This window comes from Anguilla anguilla, chromosome 8 (assembly GCF_013347855.1).
Source record: "Anguilla anguilla isolate fAngAng1 chromosome 8, fAngAng1.pri, whole genome shotgun sequence".
NCBI lineage: Eukaryota > Metazoa > Chordata > Actinopteri > Anguilliformes > Anguillidae > Anguilla > Anguilla anguilla.
Window position 1 is genome coordinate 8,223,099 of NC_049208.1, and position 20,831 is coordinate 8,243,929.

The following is a 20,831-nucleotide window of genomic DNA, read 5'->3' on the forward strand; positions in this document are numbered from 1 at the left end:
CTAGGCTCCATAATGTTTGTATTTTTAATATTAAACTAGCCTGCTAAGGTGGTGTCAAGGTAATGGTTTTATGTAATCTTGAAGGAAGGGACATATTATATAGATCTGTAAATAGTTTGATAGAAAAACGGTATGTTAAACTGTTATATTATTATTATTATTGGCTGGTTACTCATAAAAAGAAAAAGAAAATGTCACAGCCTATGCTGGTTAATTAATGAGCCAGCCTTGCCGTAAGCAATCGTTTTACACTAATACACAACAATAGCATCTGTCCATGTGAAGATGTAAAATAAAACATTAGCCTGAGACAGGTTTCTAAATAGATTGATGTGGACAGGTGTCTTGGGATAACTCAACTGCCCACACTTTGTTTTATTTTTAGCTAACTCCACGTTGTCTAATACAGCAGCCTGTGTCTGATGTTGAAATCGTTTACGTTTTGTTTCTGATCAATATAACACCGAAGCTCTTTCATTCATGAATGAATGAATGAATAATTGCATTTATACAGCACTTTTCCAAATGCTCAAAGTGCTTTACAGTGATGAGTGGGAACACCTCACCCACCACCAATGTGTAGCACCCACCTGGGTGATACACGGCAGCCATTTTGCGCCAAAACGCTCACCACACATTAGCTAAGGTGGAGTCGGGGAGAACCATTTTTTTAGCCAGTTAAGTCAGGGGATGATTAGGTGGCAAATTTTCCCCAAAGGAGGTTTTGTAGATCTTTCTAGAAACACCACTAAAGCCAAATTGACTTTAGTTTCTTAAAGATAGCCTTGCCCTTGTGTGTGATTGTCCTTCATAAAAAAACAAATGATCCTACCTCATCTCTTTCACAGTGTTTTTTTTTTTCATGTGAAAATACTGGGGGGTTTTAATAAGTTGATTCAAACATTCAACAGGTGAGGTTTTCAAAGATGTGAAAGTCCAGAGGAAATAACATCTCATTTGCAGAAGAAACCTCCGTGGAAATGAACAAGGAGCATTAATCTCTTTCCTCTCAGAGCAACCCTCGAGGATGCTTAGAAAAAAAACCCTACCATTTTTAAATGTTGGCGAGGCTTATCATCCCAACACAGTAACAATATTTATGTGGCGCAATCTGAATAAATTTATCACGGGCCGCTGGAGGTTTGAAACCCGGGGACTGGCCGCGAGGCGATGACAGCGGAAACTCGTCCGTGTAACAATCTTCCTGTGCCTTCGTGAGATGTACATTAACATAAACACCATCCTTTCCCCCTTCCCCCGGAGTTAAACCTGCTACACCTGGCGCGTTGCATCCACTGCTGTGGAGGGGGATCAAGCAGATTAAGACTTCAACCTTCAGTACTTTCTTTTGTCTTTCTCCTATCGTTTAATTGAGAAATCGACTGCTCCCCGCTGTAGAGATGCGAAGAGATTTCATATCTGTCCGTTTAGATTTAAGAGCCTTGTCCAATTTGCTAATCAACCGCGGGCTTATTCGCCAAGAAAAAGGTCAAAAATTTAAAAAGGGAGCGATAGAAATTTGCCCGGCCTGCAGAAAGGTCACAGCTCCACTGTTGATTTCCAGACTAATTTCTTGAGTGCATTAAAAACAGGTCCATCTCTGCAAAGTAATGAGTCACATTTTACAACTTGTCAGTTTTTTTTTTCTTATTTAATTATTTAGTTTATTTTATATTTTTTTGTTCAGGATTTCTTGCCAAATTCCACCAGTTGATTAAATGCAAACAAGCGAGCCGCTGACCTCAGGCTGGTCATTTCTAATGATTGGGAGTTGACATTTCAAGAACCCCCAAATGGGTAGACCTGTTACCGTGTGCTTTCAAATGACTTTAATTTCAACCAGTGCCTTGCTTTGTGAGCAAGAGCAGTGCCTTTTCATTGGTTATTATATATATATATATATATATATATATATATATATATATTTGACAGTTAATACACAGTGGTACTATAACTGATACCCATTGTAGGGTTTATGAAACCTCACTTGCCCCACACTCTGTGTGACCTCTCTGAGGTAAACCAATCAGTATGTAGCTTGAAGGGCGTAGGCGACAGTGAAGACAATAATGTCAAGGGACCGTGTGAGTTGTAAGTATTGGCTGGGCTTCCTCGAGCCATGATGTACCGGTGTGAACACACGGGATAAAGTTGAGGCATAAAGTGTTTTCCTCTTAAGTACAGCACCCCGAGCTATTGCGCTGTGCTGTTCTCCACGGATAATGTCTGCTCTCTCGTAAAAATGGCACCTCGTACAGTATATCTGTTCCCCCAGTACATCTTCAGAGAAGCTGTCCCATAAAAATCACAGCTGGCCTTTATCGCGCGCCATTATCCGAAAAAAAAAGCCGGTTCTTTCACTCTGAATCTACGCTCCTCTGTCAACAGCAACCCATGCAGACGGCAAATTATCCGCCTCTCTCCAGAGGCCTCGGGGCTAAAGTGTACTCAAGCGAAATTGGTAGTGGCTGACCGCATACCTTGACGGATTTTGGCTCGGTACCTGGCGGAGTTATAGCAAAGGCTTTTTTTTTTTTTGGTTTTTTTTTTTTTTTTTGGTTTTGGGGTGCTTTCAAGACGGGAACGTAGGACGGAGTGTAGCACAGTGGGTAAGGAACTAGACTTGTAACCGAAAGGTCGCAGGTTTGATTCCCGGGTAGGGCACTGCCGTTGTACCCTTGAGCAAGGTACTTAACCTGCATTGCTTCAGTATATATCCAGCTGTATAAATGGATACAATGTAAATGCTGTGTAAAAAGTTGTGTAAGTCGCGCTCTGGATAAGAGTGTCTGCTAAATGCCTGTAATGTAATGTAATGGAACCTACAGCACTGTACTCTTACTCTCGCACAACAACAAAAAGAAAAAAAAAGCTTAAAGAGCGGATCGTGGACCGGTGTAATTTTTTCTCTGTCCGGATGCGCTACAGCACGATGTTGCCTGAGATATCCGGGGCTTTCTCCCCTGGACAGCCTATGAAATGAAGGGGGCCTTATCGCGGTATCTCGCTGCATGCACGTCGGTTTTTATCTCAGCGTCTTATCTTTCAGTACCTCTGTGCCGAGGCTCACTGCCGTCTGTTTCGTAGCAGATACAAGATGAGGAATAATATGCGTCACATAAATGTAAGCGAACGGATATTAACTATCTTCCCTTTTCAAAAAAAAGAAAAAAAAAGAAAGCGCAACCCCAGGAAAAAGCCTCCAGTGAGTTAATTCATACAGCGTTTGCTTTCCTGTTTAAATGAATTTATTTTCGAGCCTTTTGAAACGAAGCGAAGCAGACGTCGCGGAAACTCCGGAAACCGCACCACTGCGAACGATTAAGGCTCCCACGACGCGGCGTTGACCTTGTAGGCAAGCGTTAATTCTCCCTTTAAAAATAAAAAAAAAAAACGCGGTTTGTTCTTTTTTTTTTTAAGCTGGTTTTTTGAAGTTGATTGAGTCTCTTGAATGGGTGGTTTTTAATTAAGTCTCTCCCACTTCCCCTCTTGTAAACATGGCAGCAGTTGGCATCAAAATGGTGAGGTGCAGCGTCGGTTGTGATCTAGAAAAAGATCTTTGTCTGATTAACTGAGATGAACCCCTGAAAACCAATCGACAAGTTTCTTTCATCCAGGGACGATTCAAGCTCCCCACATGCACGCAGCATCAGGCTAAATATTTTTAAACTTTATAAACAGTCCAGTAGCTGCTCGTTAGAAGGCTCACGTTTTTAAATACTCAGAGGCCGTATGAATGAATAATGTCTGCAATTATTTTTTGAAATACGGTAAAATATTGATGTTTCGCACGCATTGCATTGCCTCTTTGGTGTGCAGTACTTCGACTGTTGTTCAAAATGTGCGTGCGGTTGATTTGAAACTTGCAGGATGTAATGTGCATATCTGGGTACGTATTTATTTTAATATACTGCTGGATCAGTCAGTTAGACAATGTAGTTTCCATACTTTTAGCAGCCTCACAATCCAGTTCACAGTAGTCGGCTGTTATACTAATGCTTTAAATTATAAAATATTTCGTTTGTCTCATTGACAGAATGCCCTTGCGAGGAACGCGTATGGCCGCATTCATAATAATGCTTTGATGTCAGAAGGCCCTTCAAAGGGAGACCACTTCTGACGAAGATTCCGAAGCTAAATGTTTATTTGAGTTCACCGACTTTGATTCCCCCAAAAAAACCAACGCCCCTCTTTCCCTTCCCTTCCCTTCCCTTCCCTTCTCTTCTCTTTCCACTCCAATCCCAACCTCAGAATGCGTTACCACCCAACTGCCATTCACGGAGTCCCCGGCTGCTTGGGCCTCAAAGCTGTGCCCAATTACCATAGTCTTTCATGCCTTTAATGAAAGCGGGCTGCAAAAAAAATAAATAAATAAAAAACCCAGACAGCTGGAAGAACAAATTATGTTTAAGGGGGATATTGAGGAGGAAGAAAGAATTCATGCATTTTCAATTTGACGTACCTGATATTTCTCAAATGGCAACGCTTAATGGTACAGATTCATCTCCGTTGGATCCCGTCGTGAAGAGGAGAATAATTTAATTGAACGCGAGAGTGTCAAATAAGGGCCCGCTATAAAAAAATAAAAAAACCAACAAAGAAGAAGTTAATGAACAAAAGAGGGTTGCTGGGTGCCCTCGATCGGAGGCCTGTCCTCACCGGCGAGGCATTACTGTTTACCGAGGTTTACCGATTGTATTGGTACACTGAAGAATACCCAGAGCTCAGCTTGGATGATTTGTGAGAATTTTCTACGACAACTTCAATAAAGATAATTCCATTTTTAATTAAGATGTGTCGATTCGTACCCAAGTGCCCTTTTCCGACTCCTGACTGGGGATTTTGGTTTATTATCCATTACTTTCACAACACAGAAAACGCCAATTAAAAGCCAAAAGTGCGTTCAGCGACAGAGAACGAGGATCTCACTCGGTGCTGTAATACGGGTGGAATCTGTTTGTGTCGTGTGTGCACGTCCATGTGGTTTAATTACATAATCTGGATTTCTGGATTACATTTCACATGTCCATCGCAAATATTTGCAATGCTAATGCTAATTTGCATCATTTCATTTTACCTGGAAAATGTGCAGGCTTTTGCACCTATTCTGTGACTGATCAGGAAGAAAAAAAAACATAATCACCTTCTGGATCTGCTGGAAATAGTTAAAGTAAAAGTTAAATCCATTTACATTTCTACTTTGCTGAAGAGTTGAGCTTAAATGACAGAATAAATGAACTCTTCTGGGTCAGCAACACAGGGACAAAATATCCATGGGCCTGGATTCAATCAACATTTTCCATCTCGCTTGGCAAGCTGATCTTGGTGATCGCTGAGCTTCCTGAGCTGTGTTTGCGAAGTAGAAAATTATTCAAACCAGGGTTAAAAAAGGGGTTCAAAGGGGTTAAACTACAGGGTTCAAAGGAAGCCACACAGGCCCCCATTAAAAATGTATATTCCAGGAAATAACCCGAAACCCTCATCTCATGCACAAAGCCCTCCTTCATGCGGCCACGCTGATTGGAGAAACCACACAGCCCCCTGATTACCGGCGTCCATTCCGGGGATTCAAACCCGCAACCCCTGTGCCATGCGCAGCCGGCACCACACAGCCGTAATGAAACCGAACCGCGCTACTCCGCCTAACGGATGTGCGCGTGTGCCCGTTGCTCTTCTCAGGTGGTCGTCTGCAGCTGTGTGTTTTTTTTTGAGAGGGCGTTGCGTGGTGAGTGGACGCACGCGGCAGGGCGGGGGGGTGGGGGGGGAGTGGGGGGAACGCCAAGCCGGATGGGTGAACACAGACCCATAATGCATCGTTCTCTCTCCTCAGGCAACAACAGCCTGGCACAGCCAGAATTGGGCCCATGCTGCGGTACAGGGGCAGGGAATTTAATCACTCTGTCTCCCGGGTGACGGAGGGGCTGGGCAGGGGTGCGGGGGGGCGCACAGGGGGGGCGTCACGCGGGCCCCTCTGTCCCTCGCGGAGATCGGGTTTTCGAGCATCATTACACACGTTCGATTCGATCTGTCCCGTTCCTGTCCTCTCAGCCAAAGCTTCAACATCTGCTGCTGGTTTTCTGACTGAACATCTCTCCTCTTTTTTCGGATTCTTTTTTTTTAATACTGAGCGCTGTATCTTTTTTTTTTCGGTTATCGGGCGTTGGATTACAAATGTTTACTTGTTTAAAATGTTTGCTGTCATTTTGTCTCTGTGGTAGAGCAGAAACTGTTGAAGCAGAAGTCATTAAAGGAAATTATATAATGTAGGCATGTTGTGTTTATTTCTATCTGGAATCACCTTGCTTATGATCATGGGATGACATTAATTAGCATTAATTAATGATGAACTAATATTGTCATTATGAGCTACTTCGCAGAATGAGTGATCATTATACAGACAGACAGACAGATAGGTCGGTAGGTTGATAGATAGATAGATAGACAGACAGACAGAGAGAGAGAGATAGATAGATGGATAGATGGATAGATAGATAGATAACAATGGGGCAGATGGAAAGAGAAGTGCCAATTGAAAGAGGAAAATCCACAGAAAATGAAATGCATAACAGGGTGTTCATTTCCACAGCTGTTAGTAGAAGCGTCGCTAAATGCTAATTATGCAATTTGCATTGGTGAAATCCCTCACTCCTAATACCATTTTATTTCTTCATTCGTTGCATTTTATTCAGGGGAATCACATGGTATGTCAGACGGGTGCAAACCCATAAATTGCACGTTCCCTGTTTGCCAAATTTCTAACTGAATGATCTCTGGCCCCACAGTCAATGAGAGGGGTTTTTATGGCTGTGCCAGGTGCGAAGCTTAGGCACGGCCTTAACTTGGAAGGGTTGTAGCCGAGATGCTGAGAGATGTGTCTTTCAAGAGTGTGATTAACACCAGTTGCGGTGCGTCATCTCGTAAAACACGCAGGGTGTATTCTGGTTCAGTGGTGTCGGCTTATCGGGTGAGGTGAACTCCAAGCTGGGAGTGATGTTTCTCAGTCAGTATGACAGCCAAGGGCGAAAGATGTGGTGTGTCATCCAAATTTTGAAAGACTTTTGTGAACTCATTGCCACACTGTAGCATTTAAAGTACACTTTTAAATCAAAATTATTTACGGGGACACAAGTTCTCATCCTTCCACTTCTGTACAGGAGTTCTCCAGCAAGCCTTATAATGCATTAACTTTAACCATTTGAAGTGTCGGTTTTTTTGGAATGTATTTTTTTTTCCTCAAGATTCCAAGGCAGTATTATAGAACTCCATGGCTTTCTATTACCAGCAGTGGTTGTTACATCAGCATTAGAATGTTCAGTTAAGAGCATTCTAATGACATGTGTGTAAGCTTACACCTTAATTACACCTTGAAGGGTTAAATCGTTCTCTCTCCTCTTACCCCCTCACCCCCCGCCCCGCCCCGCCCCGCCCCGCCCCGCCCCGCCCCCCGTGCTGCAGGTGTCATCAGGACCGCTCTGCCCAACATGGACCGGGAGGCACGGGACGAGTACCTCCTGGTCATCATGGCCAAGGACATGGTGGGGCAGATGGGCGGGCTCTCCGGCACCACGTCCGTCACCGTCACGCTGACGGACGTGAACGACAACCCGCCGCGCTTCTCTCGCAGTGAGTCGCTCGCCCCCCCTGCCCGGGCCCGTTCACACACACACACACACACACACACACACACACACACACGTCCCACTCTTTCCTCAGTAACTCCGCCCAGTAAACTTTTTGGACATGAGTCCTGCTCCCAGTTTCTGTTATTAGGTTTCATTTTCAGTTGTTGCCATAGAATGCGCTTTTTTGTTTTTGGAAGTAGTTGCAGAAAATACAACTATTCCTGTCTCCTGCTCATCGTTTAAGCCTTTAAAGCAGTGTTTCTTAAGCTGTGGCTCGGGACCCAAAATGGGACGTAAGAGTATATCAGGTGGGTCTTGGAATTAATCTGTAGTCCGGTAGACTTTGCTAGTATCTGTATTGGAATGGGTCCCTGAAAGGTACTATATTTATAATTTGGGTCCCGGCATTAAAGAGTATTTTTAATTTGGGTCTTAATATGAAAACATTTAAGAACCAGTGATTTAAAAGCACGTTTTTAGGATTTTTTTGTTTCTTCAAAATAATAAACCAGTGTTCTGGAACTCCATTGCTTTCAGTGACCAGTAGTGAGTGTTACATCATCTTTTAGAATGTTCAGGTAAGAACATTCTAATCATGTATTTTGTGATCTCACACCTTAAAGGGCTAAGCATGTACTGCCCAATACACATTTCTGAACATTTCTGCTGCTGCTGCTGCTGTCGCCATGGTGAGCCTTGGTTTCAAGGCGGTGTAACCACCGCTACAGGGAAACCGCTGACTTGGTCTTGGAGGCAATCGGACGGTGCATTAATCGCACTTTAGAGATTGTTTGACGTAGCTCAGGAGGTAAGACCGATTGTCTGGCAGTCGGAGGGTTGCCGGTTCAAACCCCGCCCTGGGCGTGTCGAAGTGTCCTTCAGCAAGACACCTAACCCCTAACTGCTCTGGCGAATGAGAGGCATCAATTGTAAAGCGCTTTGGATAAAAGCGCTATATAAATGCAGTCCATTTACCATTTACCATTTATTTGTGACACAAAGCAATGACGCGTGATGCAAGCTGATTTTAAGCATGCTCAGTGCAGTTGTGTTTGTCTTTGCTGCTTCCTGTGCCGTATCTTATGAGTGAACACTGATACGTTTTGGCTAGGACGGTTGTGGGACAGTCAGCATTAGTGGCATAGAGAAGGCGGTGTGCATAGAGAAGGCAGTGTGCATAGAGAAGGCAAGTGCACATTCTTTCAGTTTAAATTTAGACTGTAGATTTCAAGTGGCTTAACTTCACTAAAGTTGTTATGCGGTAACTTAACTTTGTGTTTTATATAATGCGCATTCAATACACGTGTCTGCTGTTTTGCTGAAGAATGCCCTTGTGTGTGAGCTGGCAGTCTTACACTGACAGGCTGTTACTGAGCATTTACTGTACTGTCAGTGGCAGTGCTGTTATTGGCTCAAATTAAAACCCCACCCTCCCTTTTTTTCCATTATTTAAGAATCACATCATAATTTAGTTTCCTCATTTCAGTATAAAACATGATTACATTAGTATTGGAATTAAGTGTTTATGCAAACACTGCAATCAACAAAGGTTTTATTTTTTAAAAAGTTCTAAATGTGAGACTACTTGTGTATATACACATACACACACACGTTTGTGCTTGTGTGTGTGTATGTGAACTGTGGTATAAAAATACAGTACAGCTGCGTGTGCCATACTTAATTGTATGGCTTTATGTGGGAATGACACAGAGTTTTGTACTTATTACAGTGTACAGAACTAACACAGATTGTAGTGTGCCTGCAGTTGGCAGGTGACAGATAGGCGTTTGTATCGGTGAGTTAAAAAGCACTCCCAGTGGATCCAGCCTCACTGCTCCTCCTGGTGACATTTTGGGATGTTCGCAACCACAGCTTTGAGCGATGGGGGCCGGGTCCTCAGCTTAATTCCGCAAGGTCGGCAGAAAAGTCCCGGCGAGTGTTTGGCGTGCGGTTGGTGGTAGGGTCGAGAAAACAACCTCATCGTCAATAACCGCGTTCGGGCCTCCGCAGAATCCTATCAGTTCACCGTTCCGGAATCCCTGCCCCCGGCCTCCGTGGTGGCGAAGATAAAGGCGGCGGACCCCGACGTGGGTCCCAACGCCGAGATGGAGTTCCGGATCGTCGACGGGGACGGCCTGGGGGCGTTCCGAGTCACTCCGGACAAAGACACGCAGGAGGGAGTCATAACTCTGCAAAAGGTACGGGGTACCCCCCCTCCCCCCCTCCATGATGTCTCCAGACTCAGCAAGGTTACAGACATGACCCGTGGGCCGCTGGTTTAAACCTCAGGAGGGGAACACTACTTAAGATATCACGCTCACTTCGTAATGCTCATAGTTTAAATGAATTGTGTAGTGCAGGCAGCGTCGTACATTGCGACCAGGTAGGTGTTGTCGAAATCATTTGAAGTTGAGGACACAGCATGACTGTGTAGACCGGTCATTCGAACTTGCATGCATTATACTTGCCAACAGCTTCTTTTACATCATAGTCTATAGTCTATAGTGTGCACATACGGTTGAAACACTACTGATGAAACACAATGGAGATGCTTTGTACCCAATTTGAGTATCCAGGCCGTAGGTGGCAGTGTAGGTCAATGGCTAGGAAAGTGGACTTCCCGTCGGCCTGCAAAGTTTTTAGTTGTAGTTCCAAAAGTTTTACCGTATCGTATGTTTTTTCTTTTAACCCTTACCACTGCTTGGCTGTAAGCTGTCTCAGTGCCAGTATATTTACACATACCATGGCCTGCATAATCTATGATGGCTACTTTGAGTACCACTTATACTGAAGGTAATTCGTTAGAAGAAAAAAAAAAACTGTTCAGGTGAGAATATGATAATATTTCCTTAAATTTCGATAAATGTTTCATCTCAGCGACAAGGTTCCATCTGGAGTGACTTTGTGCATTATTCATATATGCCTTACTGTATTATAGCACGAAGCCAATCTACCGCACACGCACGTGCAACACATAATGCAAAAAAAAAAAAAGTGAAAATAGAAAAGCGGAGGTTTTTGTGTATGCGTGGAGCGCGTCCGGGTGAAACCGTATTTCCCCTGCGTTTATATCCGGAGGTGTTTAGAGTGATGAGGTCCGTCTCCTCGGATGGCGCGGCTCGCGCATTAATCATCCCCGCGGAAACAAACAAGGTTAATTAATGGAATCGCGTCCCGCGGCATCTACGGCCTCCATCTTTGAATGGCAGCCAAAGCCATTGACTCCTCCTGGCCCGTCTTTTGTTTTCGCGGCGGGAAGACGATGAACGCGGCCGCCATAATTAATTGTTGGTGGGGGGCGGGGGCGGGGGTGGGGGTGGGGGGGGGGTGCACGTCTCTGTGCTCTCATTGCGCTGCTAGGTACCTGCAAAATTGAAATACCCAAATTCCAAAGCAATTACTCCTGTATTAGTTGCTAGATGTAACTGTCAGGTTGTATTCTTTTTTTTTTTAAAAAGGGCATTTTAGTGTACAATGAAGACATTCATACACATTGCAGAATGTGTCCGAACCTACTTGAAATTGAATGCTTCTTCCATTTCAAGTAGGAGTCTTTTTTTTTCCCTCTGTCCGAATCAATGTCTCTCTTTAGTGTAGCAGTGTGAAGTCGATACCGAATTTGAGGAGGACAGGTACGTTCACTCTTGAATTCCAGACGTGGGAAGGAACATCACAAGGTCACAGATTATCTTACGTTGTTCATCCTCGCTTTAACTCCCGTCCCTCTCTTTTCGCTTCCCGCTTCCTGCTTCCCGCTTCCCGCTTCCTGCTTCCTGCTTCCCGCTTCCTGTGTCCTGCTTCCTGCTTCCCGCTTCCTGCTTCCTGCTTCCCACTTCCTGTGTCCTGCTTCCTGCTTCCTGCTTCCTGCGTCCTGCGTCCTGCGCAGGGGCTGGACTTTGAGACGAAGGCGAGCTACACGCTCCGGATCGAGGCGACGAACCGCAACATCGACCCGCGCTTCCTCAGCCTGGGCCCGTTCTCGGACGTGGCCACGGTGCGGGTGACGGTGGAGGACGTCGACGAGCCTCCCGTCTTCTCCTCGCCCCTCAGCAGGATGGCGGTGTCCGAGGCCGCCAAGGTGGGCACCGTCATCGGCACCGTCTCCGCCCACGACCCCGACTCCTCCAACAACGCCATCAGGTAAGGGGACGGCGGTAAGCAGATTTGGCCTTAAGAGGAAACAAAAAAATAATAATAATAATTTCGGGCTGGTTCATCCCTGCTGTTTCAAAAGCAAGTTGAGGCAGAGCCAAAACGCGATTCGCTAAGGCCCCCACGTCTTTGCGATTGATGCGAAACAAAATGGCATTTTGCCTCACTTTCACCTCCATAGGAGAATGCATCACATTGCACACAGGTGGGCAGCATGTACTGTGTTTGGTCATAGCTAGGAGAGTTTACATTTATCATTGAAAAACAATATAATGCCTTTTTATTTCCATGAAAGTGTGACAGGATTTGGGTTTTAATGTGTGTCGCCATTAAATCCCACTGTCTTCCTATCAAATTTTACTTTTGTCGGACAATTTACAGGAACGGAAAGCGGCGGCTAGCCCAGGTGTGACACAAATACTGTGTGTGTGTGTGTGTGTGTGTGTGTGTGTGTGTGAGTGTGTGTGTGTCCGCACATATTTTCACATGTGCCTGAGTGTGTGTGTCTTTGTCAGGCTAGCATTTGCTAGGCGTAAATGTCATCTTTGTTTAACAAGAAGAGGTCGTTCCATAGTGAGGATTAGCAAACTGCAGGGCATTCAAACAGAGATGGCATTTTGGTGGGTCACCATACATCCATTTATGATTCAGACAGCTCGAAACAACTCTGAAATCGGGGGATCGTAAAAAATGTTTTAGTTTTTCGGTAATTGCATTTCTGGGACGTTTTAGGAATGCAGCGCTTTTGTGATTTTTGTTGCGAGTCATTTCCTGTGAGAGGACTACGCGCGGGTTTGTCAGTTGAACTGCTTAAAGTGACACTGACAGCAGGAAGCTTCAGGGCTAATTGGACCAGTGCTGTTACCTGTGAAGCCAGTGAAGACAAGTCAGTGACATGTCATCATATCTACCTAATTAACCACGAAAAAAAGAAAAAAACTACAGAAAAACTCTGTAGCAGGTTTCAAAAATGTTAAGACAAAAGCTGCCATTTGATGCCATTTAATATTACGCTTTTCATTTATTATTTTTTTTTCTTTCATCTAAAAGTTTTATGCAGTGATGTTCCTGTCAGTATGATCTCAATACAGAGCCTGTTATGGTAGAACTGAAACCTGTAAGGTCAATTATGACAGGCCTGTGTTAGGTTCCATCAAAGGCGTTTCATTTGTATAAGATGGTTATTACCACATATATACTGGAAATTCCTAAAATGCCCTGAAATCCACCCCGTTAATTGTCTTAATTGTGTGTTATAAAATTGTATTATCAAACTAAGTACAAGGGGGAGGACAATAGAATGTTCCGCGATGTTTAGAGAGCATGTGAAATGAACAATACCACACGTAATGGCTGTGTAGTAATTAATGGGATAGAACTAGGTGAAACAAGAATTTTTACTGCAAGACTAACATTTTTTTTTTCCTGCATCCCAATGTCATGTGCTTGTAAAGGCATATTTTTGTTTGTATATAGGTTACAATGAAAATTTCATACTGATTTTAGAACAGTTTTTTGTAGCAGAATAATAGTTTTCCATGGCAAAAAAAAAGATAATTTTGTATATTTGCTCAAGAACAATATGTGGATCAGACAGTTATTGGTACCGTCCCCCCAAAACCCCATTGTTGTCAGTTGTAAAAAGGAAAGCAGTCAATCTTCCCCACACTTAAACGCAGCCACACCTTGTGTTGTCCAGATACTCCGTAGACCGCAACACAGACCTGGAGCGCTTCTTCAACATCGACGCCATGACGGGGGTCATCAGCACCGCCAAGCAGCTGGACCGAGAGGCCAACGCAGTGCACAACATCACCATCCTCGCCTTGGAGAGCCGTGAGTAACAGATTAACCCAGCCCGCCCAAAATCACATACGGTTTGATACAGAAGAGCCAGCAGTCACTGCATGTTGGGTTTACAGATCTGGCAGACCGCAGATCTGAGAGCTCGACGTATTCCTGGAATCAATCAAAAATATGAGGAAGAAAGCTGCTGGATCCAGAAAAGGAAAACCCACTCGCATAGACACACACACACACACACACACACACACTGCAACATGCTCCCCACCTACATGCTCCAGCTGTCACTGCCTGGGGCAGACCCACATAACCCCCCCCTCCGCCTCTCCTCCAACTTGTCTCGGATGCAACTGTCAACAGCATCATCTTCATATGGCTGCTCTGAATCTCCTGGTCCCGGGGGGGGGGGGGGGGGTAGTCTGAGTCACATGACCTTACAGACAGGCACACACTGGCTACTAATGCTGAACTCTGTCCCGTGACCTCCAACGTTCTCCTAGTCAAACTTTGAGGGCACTATTGAGGAGGAGAGAGTCACATCTACTCTTGGGTCTGAGTGGGGTTTTAAGATGTATGTATGGTGCATCCAGTACCATCAGATCAAAAGAAAAAAGCTTCATAGTTGGATATTCTCGTGGAAAAATTCTCTACAAAGTGTTATGTTAGGTCTGCATGTTTTTGAATATCTGCAACTCTTCAGAAACATGATAAAGCCACTAAGAAGTTTGATTTTCAGTCTCCAGCATTGACCATGAACATAACTGGCGGTAGAATATTCGACCGATTGATTGATTGATTGATTGATCTAGTTCATTTAGTAGGATTGACATTTAATGTCTTTCATCCAGGGGATCCCCACCTGTTCATCTTTATCTCTGAATAGGGCTCAGCTCATCCGATTAAACGCGAACAGGTGTTCTTTGGCAGGGGGCCCAGAGTGTGTCTCTTTGCTGCGGGGAAGTCTGATGGAGCCCCTCCCTAATTCCGTCCTATGACCGTAGGCCAAGTTTGACCCATCCCGACCCCTCTGTAGATGTGGGGGGGCTGCTGGCACCGTCACCACGGTGCTTGCCAAAATGCACCGGGGGGGTGGGGCTAAGACGGGCAGCTTCGCCGTAATCGTTGTTTTTCTTTTTCACGTATTTCCCCCCGCCATCACGCTCGTGCAAGCACGCGCACTCGGGCGCTAGCACGCGCACTCGGGCGCTAGCACGCGCGCTCGGGCGCTAGCCCGTTCTCCGGCTCCATAGATCACTGTCACGGGTGTCCTGGCGCTAGCACGCGCAATCGGGCGCTAGCCCGTTCTCCGGCTCTATAGATCACTGTCACGGGTGTCCTAGCGCTAGCATGCGCACTCGGGCGCTAGCACGCGCGCTCGGGCGCTAGCATGCGCGCTCGGGCGCTAGCCCGTTCTCCGGCTCCATAGATCATTGTCACGGGTGTCCTGGCGCTAGCACGCGCGCTCGGGCGCTAGCCCGTTCTCCGGCTCTATAGATCACTGTCACGGGTGTCCTGGCGCTGTGAAACGCGCCCTGGCAAAGAAGATTGAAACGTCTTCTCCTATTTATCTCTGAGAGAGAGAGAGAGAGCAGAGAGCTCGCAAGGACACCGCGGCGAGCTTCGGATACATCAAGAACGCATCTGCACGGGGCAGCAGAGATGGGAAAGTGAACCTAAGAGGCGATCTTTACGAGCGGTAAAGTGAAGATAATTACTTAAAAAGTTTTCGGCCAGCTCTTTGTAGATCTTACGTCCCTCACTTTTCCTTGATCCAGAGTTTTGTCTGAGAGCTTTCCCCTTTCAAACTCTATTTCAGAGTCACTACGACAAATCTCTTACTGCGGTGGTTACAGACCATCCACAACGATGTAATGTCCTCTTCTTAAAATAGGAATACGCATAATTCTTTGGGCCAAATAGTTCTCTCACTGTTGAGGAGAAACAAAAAATTGGTCAATTTCCAAGGTCAATTGGTGTCCTAAATGCCATTAGCCCTTTAAAAAAGTACACTGCATTAGGTACAGTTCTTTGTAACTACGTCCCATGCAGTGCATGTAAAGTTCACTTTCACTTTTCAGTTCAAAATACTTACAGATACAAAGTTTAGAAGTAATTCATAAACTGTGTCCTTAAAGTACAGTTCCAGGAAATACCTTAAGTATACTTAAATTGGCCTTGATGTACTTAAGTATACTTTGTACTAGTTTTTTGTTTTTTTTCGGTAAGGGAAAGAAAGAACCTCTGCAGCGAGTTCTCAGTTGTATATATTCAGTCGGACATTGAGTTCAGCAGACAGTCTTTCAGAAATCAGAATTATTGCTGGGTCACTCCAACATTTGTGGCAGTTAGACTTCTTTGTGCTAAAACCTTTCCCTCATTCACTTCCTGTCTGAGCTGTGCTTGCCTGTGAGTCGCACGGCGCTATGGCAACGACAGGCTTGTGCCATCGGGTCGTACTGCAGGTTCAAAAGGAGAAGCTAGTCGGAAACAAGGAGACGCGTGGCCACCCGTATGTCATGCTATTGGCTGGTGTAAATAATGCCCATTGCTCTGTGGGGGTCATTAAGTGATTGTGTCACTGTCACACAGAGAGAGAGAGAGAGGAAGAGGGAGGGCTGGGCTCAGCCTCCATCTCTGACAATTTGTTGAAGGCTGAGAGATGGAAAGAGATAGAAAGGGAGAGAGAGAGAAACGGAAAAGTCTAATTAACTGCTGCATGCTTCCTCCTCCTCCTCCTCCTCTTCTCACCCCTTCACCCTGCTAAATCAACAGCAGGTGTGCAAAATATCTGGCAGATGTGCCCAGTCTATTTACAGCAACAGCAAACAGGCAAAACCCGCAGACATATTTTATTTATTTACTTACTCACGTATTGTTTTGTTTTGGCCGCCTGTAATTGAGGGTGTGTGTTTTTCTTTTCTTTTCTTTGTTTTTTCTTCTTCTCTGTGTTTGATCTTATTTACGGTTAAGCTGTGAGGCGCGAGCGCGCGCGGTGGCAGACGGGAGAGACCTGGGCTAGCGGCGCGTGTCCTGCCGAGCCTCCTTAGAGCCGCGGCCTGTGTTAGCGTAGCGCACGTGCGGCCGTACCTGCGCAGGTGTGGTCTTACCTGCGCCACCGAGGGTGGGTTGTACCTGCGCAGGTGTGGTTGTATCTACGCAGGTGTGGTCAGACCTGCGCAGGTGTGGTCATACCTGTGCTGCCGAGGGTGGGACGTACCTGCGCAGGTGCGGACGTACCTGTGCTGCCCAGGGTGGGACGTACCTGCACAGGTGCGGACGTACCTGTGCTGCCGAGGGTGGGACGTACCTGCGCAGGTGCGGACGTACCTGCGCTGCCGAGGGTGGGACGTACCTGCGCAGGTGCGGACGTACCTGCGCTGCCCAGGGTGGGACGTACCTGCACAGGTGCAGACGTACCTGTGCTGCCCAGGGTGGGACGTACCTGCGCAGGTGCGGACGTACCTGCGCTGCCCAGGGTGGGACGTACCTGCACAGGTGCAGACGTACCTGTGCTGCCCAGGGTGGGACGTACCTGCACAGGTGCGGACGTACCTGTGTCATCAAGGGACGGCTGCGGTTGCAGTTCTCCAAACAGATGGCAGCTGAAGAAAAAAAATAAAAACAACAACGTGGACAATAAATACACAGGACGTGCGAAAGAGGAAACGCGTCCAGATTTGTCCCCTCCGGTCAATTAGCTAATGTTTGCTCTGCAGGCTTAGAAGAGTATTACTATAGCTGTTAAAAAAAAATGTATAAAAATGCGGGCTTTTAGGACAAATAAAAGGGCACTTCAAAATCGGCTACCAGCGAAGGAGAGTGTTTGGGATGAACAAAAATAATCCAGTTCTACCATCTGTCTCTGATCATTTATTCTTTCTGGAATCAGAAAGTATATCTAAAATTTTGGCTGAATATTTTGATGTAAAATACACACGTGTGTTTTATATTTGACTATATATGTTTTCCATGAGAATTTCAACCTCAATAAGAGGTAGAGACTCCACTTCTTCCTGCTGAGAGAAACCTTCTTTGACAATAAGGGGTTTCACCTCACCTGTAGATATCAAAACTTCAAATCATAATACAACCTCTCTTGGCACCAGCATAATGTTCTGAGGGTACATTGGCGCATCCAAGATGGCGGTAAGGATCCGCCGTGCACAGTGCTCATGTAATTACCGTAAGCCAGCGCTTACAAACCCGTGTCTGTAAGGCAGGAGAGAGAGAAACAGAGAGAGAGAGAGAGAGAAACAGGGAGAGAGAGAGGGAGGGAGGGAGGGAGAGAGAGACACAGAGCGAGAGAGAGAGAGAGAGAGAGACAGAGCGAGAGAGAGAGGGGGAGGGGGAGAGAGAGAGACAGAGAGAGAGAAGGGGAGGGAGAGAGAGAGAGACAGAGAGAGAGAGTGAGAGAGAGAGAAGGGGAGGGAGAGAGAGAGGGGAGAGAGACAGAACGTGAGAGAGAGAGAGAGACAGAGAGAGAGAGTGAGAGAGAGAGAAGGGGAGGGAGAGAGAGAGAGAGAGAGACAGAGAGAGAGAGGGGAGAGAGAGAGAGACAGAGAGAGAGAGTGAGACAGAGAGAGAGAAGGGGAGGGAGAGAGAAAGAGACAGAGAGAGAGAGTGAGAGAGAGAGAAGGGGAGGGAGAGAGAGAGAGAGACGGATCTTTCACTCCTTCTCCAGATGGCCTGTGCTGTTGACAGCAGTCAAAGCTGACGGGGAAGCTGTTGAGAGCACGTCTGATTGGCCGGCGTCAATCACGCCGGAACAGCTATCATCGTCTCGTTCCGCCGCCGCGGCCACCGCCGTGGAGACGCGCAGAATGTTTTTAAAAAACCGACTCGTTTCGCATCGCGCTTGTTTTGGTCTGCCGCGTCGAAACTCCGGGCCCTCCCTCATGAATAAAACACGAGGAGGAACGAGGAGTTTTTGGAAATAAATAAATAAATAAATATAGACTGCCCCGGTTTATGACCCTTCGTGCTGAGGAGATTCAGCCCGACGAGGAAATGAGCTTTGTTGAAAACAGACGTGATCAGCGCGTGCGTCTGGAGGCTCACGGCAAACAGAGGCGCTCGTTCTCTGTCTTAATGCCACTTTAATTAACGGACCGCCTTTTGGCGAAGGAAGACAGCGGAACTTTCTGCTAACGCTGCAGACCACTTCTGGTTTTAGAATAAACTACGAGAATGCATGTTGTTTTATGTTTTAAGTTTCACTCTGCAGTTACACGCAGTTGAACTCTTATTTCCCAGTATGCTTATTTTTACATATGCGTATTTCTCAGAAACACATTTTGATGTTGGTACATTTAATGTATATATATATATATATATATATATATATGGTAATACAGTGTATGACCTAAATACATAAATATGCTTTTCTTACGGAAACTTGAAGGGTGAAGCGCTAGTGTCTAAATCTGAATCTGTACCTCTGCTTTAGGTTCTGACTCGTTGAACTGGACTCTTTTTCTGACAGCTTCATCTCGACTACTTTCTGCCGGTTTTCTGTTCAATTCGATGCTAATTCCGAGTTGTGTCATCTCACGTCTTGCAATGACATCTCTGGTTTGTGCTCTGTTGAAGTCCCATTGTCAAGCGTGGCTGTCTGAAAATGTTGGGATTGACTGGCCAGTTGGCTGAGGTTGACTTTCAGGTAAAATTCAGGTTCGCTGCATTTGGTGTCATCCTCTCCTCCTGTCCCATCACAGAGGACCCGTCCCAAGTTGGGAAGGGCATCGCCCTGATCACAGTGACGGACATCAACGACAACGCGCCCGTCTTCGCCATCGAGTACGAGACGTTCCTCTGTGAAGGTGCCAGTCCCGGACAGGTAAGGCTGAAGCTGATTATCATTTTTACTCACTTACTGTACGTTACTGTAAGATTAATGTATTTTCACAGGGGGTGGAAAAGTCCAGGGGTCAGGAAGTAAAAGTCCTGCCATGTGGTTCTTCCAATCCGTGAACTCCAGCCAGCAGGTTTAACCAATTGGCTCCACATCCTGACTGAAGAATTAGCAAATCCAGGTGGTTGGAGGAAAATACTGGGGAGGACTTTTACTTTCTGAACCTGGATTTTTCACGTCTGGTAAGTTAACCATGTGTACCAAATTAGGAGCAGTGTGTAGTATGTAATTTTATGAAATATTTTATAATGTGCAATATTTGTACAAATATTTACAAAAGTATATGGACACCTCTTCTAATTAGTGGTTTTGGCTATTTCAGCCAGTCCCATCGCTAACAGGTGCATAAAATCAAGCATATTAGCCATGCGGTCTCCATTGACGAATGCTGGCAGTAGAATATGATACCACCTATCCAACAAGTCAGAAGCAATCCTTTCTTTACCATAGCCTAAAGCTCATGACTGTCTTTAGTGAACGCTAAAAAATAAGACCACCATTGCCCTACTTGAATAGTTTGCCGGCCGTAGCAGTGAAGCTTGCAAAGCTGAAAGATGAAAATAGTTTTTTTTTTATTATAATAAATTATAATAAAAAATTCTAATCAGAAGGTTAGAGCATTGTGTGGTCCTGTAGAATGCATTCCAGTGATGCACAAATTGAATTAGGAAACTGGCATGGCATTTGGTTCTGGAGTCAGGGTGTCCGGTCAAGTGGCCGTGGTTACCATGCCGTCTCCATGGTGAGGGCAGTCTCCTCATTGACTCAAAGACCCGAGCCCACATCAGCACTTGGCCAGCGAAGGAGGAAATGCTCATGCCTTCCTACCGACATTGTTTCTGCGACAGGAGTTTAAAAAGCTAACCGATTCTTTTCTTTCGATTGCTTTTTTTCTAAAGCTCAGTTTTAAAGTTTAACTGCATTGCTATGAAAAGAGGTGTTAAGTGTTCAACAGCAATGGCCAGAATTTTAATGATTAAATACACATAAAGTAAGTTAGTAAGTTTTTAATCAACCAACCTATTTCCTAAGCCGTGTATTTCTGGCCAGGGTCGTGGTGGATGGGGGGGGGGGGGGGGTTTGGAGGTGGAGGCTTGCAATGGGCAGAAGGCACAAATACAACCTGGACTGGGGGACTGTACACCATTCTGTCATACATTCATACCAATGGGCAATTCAGAGTCTCCAGTTAGCCTACCTGCATGCCTTTGGACTGTGGGAGGGAAACTGGAGTACCTGTCAGAAATCCATGGGGGGACAGGGAGAGAACATTCAAACTCCACACAGAAAGGCCCTGAGTCGGGATTCAAACCCGGAGCCTTCTTGCTGTGGGGCGACAGCGC

At 45.6% G+C, this 20,831-nt stretch overlaps 1 protein-coding gene across 3 annotated transcripts in view; it reads left to right on the forward strand.

Annotated features, from left to right (window-relative positions):
- Positions 1–20,831, forward strand: part of cdh7a (cadherin 7a) — a 103,610-nt gene that overhangs the window by 55,961 nt on the left and 26,818 nt on the right. For all 3 annotated transcript variants that reach the window (XM_035430031.1, XM_035430032.1, XM_035430033.1), the window contains exons 5-9: positions 7,456–7,623; positions 9,633–9,820; positions 11,509–11,762; positions 13,474–13,610; positions 19,292–19,413. In XM_035430031.1, the coding sequence (XP_035285922.1) occupies positions 7,456–7,623; positions 9,633–9,820; positions 11,509–11,762; positions 13,474–13,610; positions 19,292–19,413 (869 nt within the window). The remainder of the gene's footprint in view (positions 1–7,455; positions 7,624–9,632; positions 9,821–11,508; positions 11,763–13,473; positions 13,611–19,291; positions 19,414–20,831) is intronic.